This window comes from Dasypus novemcinctus, chromosome 22 (assembly GCF_030445035.2).
Source record: "Dasypus novemcinctus isolate mDasNov1 chromosome 22, mDasNov1.1.hap2, whole genome shotgun sequence".
NCBI lineage: Eukaryota > Metazoa > Chordata > Mammalia > Cingulata > Dasypodidae > Dasypus > Dasypus novemcinctus.
In genome coordinates, this window is record NC_080694.1 from 70,788,719 (window position 1) to 70,798,658 (window position 9,940).

At 35.7% G+C, this 9,940-nt stretch overlaps 1 protein-coding gene across 1 annotated transcript; it reads left to right on the forward strand.

Annotated features, from left to right (window-relative positions):
- The first annotated feature begins 2,049 nt into the window (after positions 1 to 2,049).
- LOC101422898 (olfactory receptor 2W1-like) lies at positions 2,050 to 3,012 on the forward strand. Its single transcript, XM_004481715.2, has one exon. The coding sequence runs from the start codon at positions 2,050 to 2,052 to the stop codon at positions 3,010 to 3,012; it is 963 nt and encodes a 320-aa protein (XP_004481772.1).
- The last annotated feature ends 6,928 nt before the right edge of the window (positions 3,013 to 9,940 follow it).

The window sequence follows — 9,940 nt, forward strand, 5'->3', positions numbered from 1 at the left end:
GAAATTTGTTCTATACCTACACACACACACACCAGTTTGATACTTACCTGTAATTTTTCAATCATTTTCCCTTAACTATTTTTAAAATGAAACTTTCTGAAAAATTAGTTTTTCTTCAGATGATAAGTAGCTCTCTTTCCATAGTCATTGGCAGTTGGCAGGAAACTATGAAGTTGGACTGCTGATAATCTGTTTATATGTTAAAATTTCCAGCAGCTCTGCCTATGTTTATCTAGAGGACCACTACTGAAGAATGTTGAACTTATTTGTCCTTCAAATAGAGACCAGTATTTTTAATTATTTTTCAACACATTGAATAAATTAGTTATTTATTACTACATAGGTAATACCAAAGTCTTTTCCATTAGTCCAACCATCATCCAATGCAAATAACTTCATAAAATATCAGTTAAGTTTTCAATGTAAAGAAAATGCTAACTAATACCTTTTAGTGATTTTTCCATCATTATTCAGAGTGTGAGCACTTTTTCACTTATTCAAAACTTACCTTTGTTTCGACGTTCTGCTTTAGGTACTAGAGACAGAATGAAACCAATAGACATCCTGCCTTTCTCCTTAAAGCTTAGACTAGTGGGGGGCTGGAGTGTTAAGCAATATTTAACTATATGCTGCTTAAGTACAGTTTCTTCTCACAATAATTGTGACAACTCATGAATATTGAGGTAGATCATGTTCAAGCATTGTTCCAAACATCTTACATACATTGCTCTTTTAATCTTGACCCCAAATCTGGGTACTTTTATGGCCCGTATGTTTACAGATATCAAACTGAACCCAGCAGTGTTCTGTAAATTGCATGGGATCAAAAGCTAAACACCTGGCACAGGTGACACATGAACATAACGATTCTACCCAACCTCTTAAGCTCCGTGCTACACTTGTGCTCTTAAGAGTTCTCTACACCTGATATAAGATATGAAATGAGAAGAGACTGTGGGCCAGGGACAACTTCTTTGGGCCAGAAACGTTTAGGAGGCAGCTTAAAGAATGAACAGGAGTTTAGAAAACAAGAGGTTTCCAAGAGCTTAAATAAGAATAAGTTTGACATATGAAAAAACTAAGAGAGGAAAGTAACAGGATGGGGGAAGTGGTTTGTGAGTTGAACATGAGGGTTAGGCAGGAGCCAGATCACACAGGTCTGTTGAGGGCATCTTGAGGAATTAAAATTTTCCTTATTATACTGGAAAGTCATTGGCAAGCATCAAGACATGGAAGGTGTGATGTTATGTGCAGTGAAACAGTGTAAATGGATAGATCATATATATAAGAGACTATTGCCAGAATCTAGAAGAAAAATGGCAGTCTTTTCAACAATGGCAGTGGTAGTGGAAATTTTAAAAAGCAAAAGATAAAAAAAAAATGTTGCATTCAAGAATGAGGTGAAAAGTTAGGTATTAGGGATGAGTGAGATGATGGTGCCTATGAAAAATGTCAGATCTCTTACATAAACTGGGAGATTGAAGGAGCTTCTCACTAAGATATGGAAAAAGAAGAACACCATTTTCCTCATTCTGACATTAGCCAAATTGTTGTATTATAGGTGAGCTCTCTGACCATGTAAAAGAATAAGGCCACTATATCAAGATAACTAGTTTTTTGGAGAATCATAGGATGATGCAATTTTAGAGTGATATCTATTTGTTATTATCAAGTACATTTGTTAGAAAATCAGTCCCTTAATTTATAAATGAGCTCTCCATGGTCACCTACAAAAAAAAAATTAATAATATTAAACTGATCAACAAATAGAATCTGCAATAAATGCCAGATTACTTAACTGCAATATTTAATTAACCTGATTTTTAAAATTGTTAATATAAATTCTCTCTCGCAGTTTAGTTCATGAATTTCATCAAATATTAAATGATTTAGAAGTTTGCATTGAAAAATGTCCACCTTATTATTCTTCTTTTCCTTCTTCTCCTTCTCCTTTTCCTTTCTCCTCCTCCTTCTCCTTCCTCCTTTTTCTCCCCCTCCTTCCCCTTAACCAACCCCCTTCTCATTCTAGGACTTAGGCAGTGAAGGATCATGGACCAAAGCAACTATAGTTCTCTCCGTGGTTTTATTCTGCTTGGCTTCACTGACCATCCCAAGCTGGAGGCAATGCTCTCAGGAGTTGTCACCATCTTCTACCTAATCACGTTGGTGGGTAACACGGCCATCATTCTGGCTACACTCCTGGACTCCCATCTCCACACACCAATGTTCTTCTTCCTCAGGAATTTATCTTTCCTGGATCTATGTTTCACCACCAGCATCATCCCCCAGATGCTGGTCAACTTGTGGGGGCCTGACAAGAGCATCAGCTGGGGGGGCTGCATCGTTCAACTCTACGTTTACATGTGGCTGGGCTCCACGGAGTGCCTCCTCCTGGCAGTGATGTCCTACGACCGCTTCACCGCCATTTGTAAGCCCTTGCATTATTTGGTCATCATGAGCCCTCATCTGTGTCTCAGGATGATTACCACGGTCTGGGGCATTAGTCTGGCCAATTCTGTAGTTTTATGTACACTTACTCTGCATTTGCCTAGATGTGGAAACAATATTCTGGACCATTTCTTGTGTGAGTTGCCAGCTATGGTCAGACTAGCCTGTGTAGACACCACAACTGTTGAACTGTCTGTTTTTGCTTTAGGTATTGTCTTTGTCCTTACCCCCCTCATGCTTATTCTTATATCGTATGGCTACATCGCCCAGGCTATGCTGCTAATGAAGTCAAAAGTGGGCCAACGAAAAGCAATTAATACCTGTGGCTCTCATCTCACTGTGGTGTCCATCTTCTATGGAACTATTATCTACATGTACCTGCGTCCAGGTAACAGTGCCTCCCAGGATCAGGGCAAGTTCCTTACCCTCTTTTACACTATCGTCACTCCAAGTCTCAACCCCCTCATCTACACCTTAAGGAACAAGGACATGAAGGATGCACTGAAGAAGCTGATGAGGGTGGAGCACAAAGCTACAAAGAAGAGGAGGAACTGGAGATCATAGAAGATATTAGAATGACTGAAGTAATGAAATACACTTTATAATTGTCTTCAATTTTAAATATTTTAAATCTGTATCCAAACTCATAATGTGCATGAAAAATTACTTGAAGAAATTCTATGTCAGCTTTTAACAAAGGTCCTTCCTGAATGGATGCCGCAGGTCGATTGAAAATACTCAAGGAATTAAAAGCATGGAATCCACACATACTTCAAGTAGATGGCACTTAGGTTGAACTTAAGGATTCTCTGGGATCCGAGTTTGGCAGAAGATAGTCAGGTAAAAAGAAGAACATGGCAAAGCCATAGAGGTTGAAAACCAGCATGGATATAAATAGAATATAAAGAATGGAAGCAAATAGCCTCAGGGAATAAACGTGGGTTGAAATACGAAGACCAGATTAACCAATCACTAAATAAATATGTACTGAATTTCTACTCTTTGGGGGGCACTGTGAAAATCCACCTTTTGTGTTTGACTCATATATGATCAATACCTGAGAACTACTGCTTTGCTTTAGCAAAGATATATAAAGAAATCAACATATAGCTTAATTCGCCTTATATTAGCATCAGTCACTAGCCAATATATAGCTAAGAATTAAAAGCAGTCCAAGAAAGAAAAACAATTAAATCAACTGCTTTTCAAGACACTGAAGCTAAAAATCCATATAAAACCCATTTAGGTTTGACTTAAACAAACTTGTAGACTGACATTTTTCAAATATATCTACCTCTTCTTTCCTTTTTTTTGCAAAGAAAGACTCTTAAGTGCATCTGACTAACAGATAAATAACTTAGAAACAACACAAAATGAACATACCTCAGAATACTCAGACATTCAATTTCAATTAACTTCCTTTAAAACCAAATATTTTATATGTCAAAATTATGACAGACTGGAAATATAAAGATAAATGAGAAACATTCCTTTTAAACCATTCCCAGTTATTATGGGACTTAAATATGTTCATTAATGTGTGCTAACAATTTATTTCTATTTTATTTAGTTGTACATCATTGGTTAGATGGTGCTTACATCTTCTAAATAAACAATGATCATTGTAAAAATCTAAGAAAAACCAAAACCTCGAAATGGCCATAATGCACTAAGTATTCAATATGGGGGACTCTAGATGCCCTAAGGAAGAATTCTTTCCAACAGAGTTACTTGGAAGGCTCATCATTCCTTAACATAAATATCTCAGTGACTTGTGTAGCGAATTCTTAATTACTAAAACAGTTGGGATTGGAAGACATGTAGCTGTGTTATCAAATATATTGTGCTATCAAATTCTCAAAACTCAAAGACAACTACTAATCTAATCCTTCTGATTTCTAACAACAAATTCAGACCTATGGAATAAGTTGTCTGAACTTATGAGAAAATATTGTATTTTTACATAGACAAGTAGAGTTTTAAAATGAGAAAAAATAATCTAAAATTTATGGACCCAATATGTAGAGCTATATAGCACAAAATAGGTACTGAAAGTTACTTGTTAAAAGTAAAACAAATAAATGTATGCGTGGGTCAGATTAGCCTCCATGATGTTATAATTTAAGTTAATAAGACATGTGGAAAGTGGCCCAAAATCTATTTATTGGAAAGGCTTTTTTAGCTTTTCTTCAAAAATTAAAATATTGTCAATCTGATTAGTTTTCCATTGAGGCAAAAAAAGTCACAAGTTTCCCACATGGCATAAGCTTTTTCATCTCCTTAGTTATTTTCAATCTACCTTAACTCACAAGTTTAACTGTGTCTCCCTGAGCAATTTATTTTCCTTTTCTGAACCTTTGTTTTCTCATCTGAGATAGACACAATATCTAATGCATAGATGTGAAGATTAAATGAGAAGAAACTAAAGATGTAGAACAGGTAAGGAAGCCCTTCATACACAATGATGAATTTTCTTCTCTTCATTTCCATTCATGCTCACACACACACACATTGGCTAAATTTTTTTTCTATCCTGAAAATGGGAGAATTTAATTCATATAAATTTTGTTTTAACTTTTAGAACTAATGAGTCACAACAGAAGCTGAGCCTATAATTTAATTACTTATTGAGTACCATAAACATGTTTTCAATTTTATTAGAGCAGTTATAATTTTACAGAAATATCATGCTTCAAGTACAGAGTTCCCATGTACCCCCCTCACATATACATACTTTCCTACAATTAACATTACTATGGTGACTATATTCTACATTAGTATGGTATCTTTGTTACAATTGATGAAACTGTATTATAATTATATTGTTAACTGTAGCCCATAATTTACATTAGGTTTCGCTCTTTGTATCATGCAGTTGTATAGTTTTGCATAATTCTGGTAACATATATACAGACTAAACTTTCCTACTTTTAAGTATACTAATAAGTGGTGATAAATATTTACAACTAGCCTAAACATTTATCCTTTCCTCTAGTAAAGTTCCTACCACTCTTTCTAATTTGGAGAATCCTCCATCTCTAGAAGTCAATTACTAAATAGTCCCTGTCTCTAAATTGTGGATGTCCATGTCAGGGCATGAGACCTAGGCATTCTTGCTAAATAATTTAGGTGCAGGACTAAGAATATATGATGAAATGAAGGAAATAAAATAGATTGTAATGTCTATGTGCTCTTAAACAACTGTCAGTAATGGGGAAAGAAATGGGAAAATACATGAAAGATAAAATAAACTTGATTATTCCCTAATAGCTATTAATTGGGAGAAAAAATAAATCACTTCGAATTGGAGGTTGTGGGAGAGAGAGAGGAAAAGGACAAAGAGCAATTTCAATATCAGTAAGAATATCTTAAAAAATAAAGGACTGGGAAGCATCTGTGGCTCAATCAGTTGGGCTCCCATCTATGATATGGGAGGCCCTGGGTTCACAGCCCAGGGCCTCCTTGTGAAGGCAAGCTGGCATGTGCACTGTGGAGAGCTGATGGCCAGTGCATTCCAGAGAGCTGGTGCAGCAAGATGACTCAACAAAGGGAGACAAGCAGATACAGAAAAAAACATGCAGCGAATGGACATAGAGAAGAGACAGCAAAGAAAGAAACAAGCCGAGTGGGGGAGGGGAGGATAAATAAATAAATAAACCTTTTAAAAAATAAATAAAGGACTGACTAATTTATAGAAAGCTAACTATTAGAACAAAAACACACACTTTCCTAAATGCTAAAAGTTACACCACTAATAGGTAGATGAATCCCCAGACCAGATAGTAAGAGACCATACATGTGTGTAGATTTATATATGAAATAATATGACAGAACTAAGGCCAAACATATCAATCATATCAGTAACTATTACTTCATCTATTAAGATAAAAATATTTTTAAATTGGCTAGTATGGCAGTGTGTGGTTATTTATGAATTCCAAAAAGAGATACTGATTATGTTTCTAAACTGGTCTGTTCCTCTGGGCATGATATCTTTTTATTATATTAGATTCAGCTGAGATGTCTTTGATTAAATTATGTTAAGATTAGGACTTTGATTCAACCATGTCATTAGGGCAACTCAGTTTGAATCCCTGACCCATTTGTGTGCTATATAAACAGCCACTCAACCAAGGAGAACACAGAAGATGTAGCGAATATGGCAGAATATTAAGATGCATTAAATCAGTGTCATGAGTATGCAGAATCATCTCATATTATACTCTGTATTTTTATGTTATTTGAACTTTCATGATAAAATTTTAAGTAATATATATATACTAATATATAAATAATGATGACATATATAGGCAAATGAATTAGACGGATGTTCACTGGATCATCTTTTTGTGGCAAAACATTAGAAACAGCAAAAATATTAAGTGGGAAAAGCCAATTTCTCCAAAGTGCATGTAATATGATCCCCAAAATTATAAACTAAGGTAAAAAATGTATTTATTTGACATAAAGTAATGATTTTTGTGTGCATAGTAAAGTATGTGAAATGATACACACCAAATTGATAAGATTTCATTTTATGAGATGATAGAAAAAAAAGGATGTGGTAAGTAAATAACACTTTCAAAGGTTAGAAGTTAAGATATTCAAATTAAAATGGTCTGCATATTATGAGGTATTGATATAAAATTATATCTGTATATACTTACAAGGATATATAAAGAAGTGTTTCAAAATGTTAGCAATTTTTATGTATGAGTGATAGTACTTCAGGGAAATTTTAGTGTCTTCTCTAGACTTATCTGAATTACTCGAAGATTTACATGAAAATGTATGATTTTTATAATGTTTTAAATTACAAAGCCATTTTCATTTAGAAAAAGAAGCAAAATGAAAAGACCCATTTTTTTTTCATAGCTAGCACAGATGCACAATTTATAAAAATCAAATGATAATATAAATCCACAGGGAATAATGGGAGCGCAATCTCAGAAATCAGATCACTCAGGGGTACTCTCGGACTATTTCTTCACAATTGTTTCTGCCTGGAACATACTTTTTATACAGACTATTTAATGATTAATGTCATTAAGTATAGACATCCATCACATTATTGAGTTTGCATTATTACATTTTATGTATATACTTCACAGGTAATATTTACTCAATGTGATATTTTGATAAATATATATATCAGGCATTGTTCTAATGGTTTTGATTGACTCTACTATTGGTTGACCACTTCCAGGCACTGAAGTGCCAGTGTAAGGTGTTAGAGAAGCATCTGAGTGGCCTGAGCACAGATTTCCCACAGGGTTAACTATTCCTGAGCAGTTATTATTTGGAAATTTTGGGAAACAGTGCCCCTAAAAGCACACGGGAAGAAATAAAGGATTGACTGGAACACAATTCCTGGAGAAAGACCAATTTGGTGGGATGTTGTATTATTTAAAAATTATAAAGGAAGAAAAGCCCTAAATGCTATTTCAAAAAAGTTAAAATATACCATCTTAATGGATTTACAATTCATCATTTTCTTTTGTGGGCAAGTTGTAATTTGGCCTACAGATTAACTTTGGTTTTGAACAATGGAACTGGTTTCCTAGATGCAAATAATTTCTAAAATTCCTTCTTTCCCACTTTGAACAAAGATATATTGCAAACATATTAATGGTGTCCAAATTTATCAGGTTAATTGATTGAAAGCCTTTATAAGTAATACAAAGAGATTCCCTAAAAGCCCTACGATTCCATAGGGGGTGATTGGGCACTTTAGACTTTTTGTTCCTGCATCTACAAAACTTCCGTTGGGACTTTGCTCGGACGTTTAACTTCAGAAAGACTTTTTTTGACCAGGAACATTACATCCTCCACACTCCCCATCCTTCAACATGCCCCCATCTTCTCTCCTGCTATTTTTTCCTTAGTGTTCACAATAAGGTCCATTGACTATTTTCTGTATTACTTGCCTTTCATTCCCAAATACCTCTTCTGTCAAGTTTTCAAGCAGTGTGCCTAGCTGTTCGTTTTACTTAGAAGAAGAAAAGTCCAAAGATGCAGTTGTACATCAATTCATGGGCTGTGGTCAGTGGTTGGTTAGATGGTCAAGGACTTGGAAGGAAATTGATTGGAAAATTGGTAACAAGAATATCTGTAAGAAGGGTATGTGGTTAGAAATTTTTGAATGAGATGAAGATGAGAAGCTATTTGGGCCAATGTGAATGCTCATCAAAGGATTACCTCAGCAGAGGAGGATTTTAGCAGTCAAATAGGATGATCTGTTTTATGGCTATAGTCAGTCTCTTTCCCCAGCCACACCTGGCATTGCCAATGGGCTCATGAACAAAGTGACTATGGTGGCAGGCATGGAAATTATGTGTGGGCTCAGCCACATGGACTTGACTCACCAAGGATGATCTGGTTACAATCACTGCCGAGCACCCAAACTGCCAGCAGCAGAGACCCACACTGTGTCCCTAAGGTGGCAGGTTGATTACATTGGACCACTTCCATCATGGAAAGGCCAACATCTTGTTTTTATTAGAATAGACACTTACTCTGGATATAGATTGTGGCTCAATTTATGTTAGTAAGAGTAGAAGTGCTCAGAAGAATTAGAGTTCACATTTCCAAGGAGAGGGTAGGAGAGGAACTAAGGATGACTCTTAGCTTTATTGCCAGTAAAAGGTAGATGTTGATATTAGTATCTGTCTTAGTCAGCCAAAGGGGTGCTGATGCAAAGTAACAGGAATCTTTTGACTTTATAAAGGATATTTATTTGGGGTAAAAGCTTACATTTACAAGGTCCTAAAGAGTTGAATTCAAGGTACCATATGAGGTACTTCCTTACAAAATTCTGTTGCCACATGTTGAAACAAGATGGCGGGTGATGTCTGCGAGGGTTCAGCCTTCCTCTTTCCTCTTAAGGCTCCGTCCTCCCAGCTCCTTCTGACCTCAGCTGTAGGTCGGAGAGCTCATTTCTTTCTGGGCTCAGCTGCTCTGTTCTGTTCACAAGGTCAGCTGGGAACTATCAGGCAAATGGCTCATCTCTCTTCTTGAGGCCACAGAATCCTCTTCCATATCTATGGAACTCCCTCCCTCTTTTCTGACATATCTGCTACTATGTACCTACTTTTCTGTCTCTCCTTGATTGAGTGTCCATTTATATAGGCCACAATGGGGATGGGGAAACAAATTGATTCTCCCTAATTATGTGGTCAAATCAAAGCCCTAATCTTAATATAATTTAATCAAAGTCATCTCAGCTGAAACTAATACAATAAAATGGTATCACACCCAGAGGAAGAGACCATTTTATAAACATAATTTCACTTTCTTGAATTCATAAATAATCTCACACTACCAAAATACCATTAACTATGATGAGAAAGGCTGGGATGATAAGAGATTTGGGATACTGGGAATTAAGAGTTCTTTTTGAGCCGTGTTAAATTTATGCTTTTGTTAGACATCCAATGTGAATAAATTAGGCAGTTGGAATTACCAGTTTGATGTTCAATGCAGAAGGCTGAAG

What these genes read in the sequence shown, in the direction of transcription:
- LOC101422898 (XM_004481715.2), top strand. Translation starts at nt 2,050, where the DNA reads ATGGACCAAAGCAACTATAGTTCTCTCCGTGGTTTTATTCTGCTTGGC.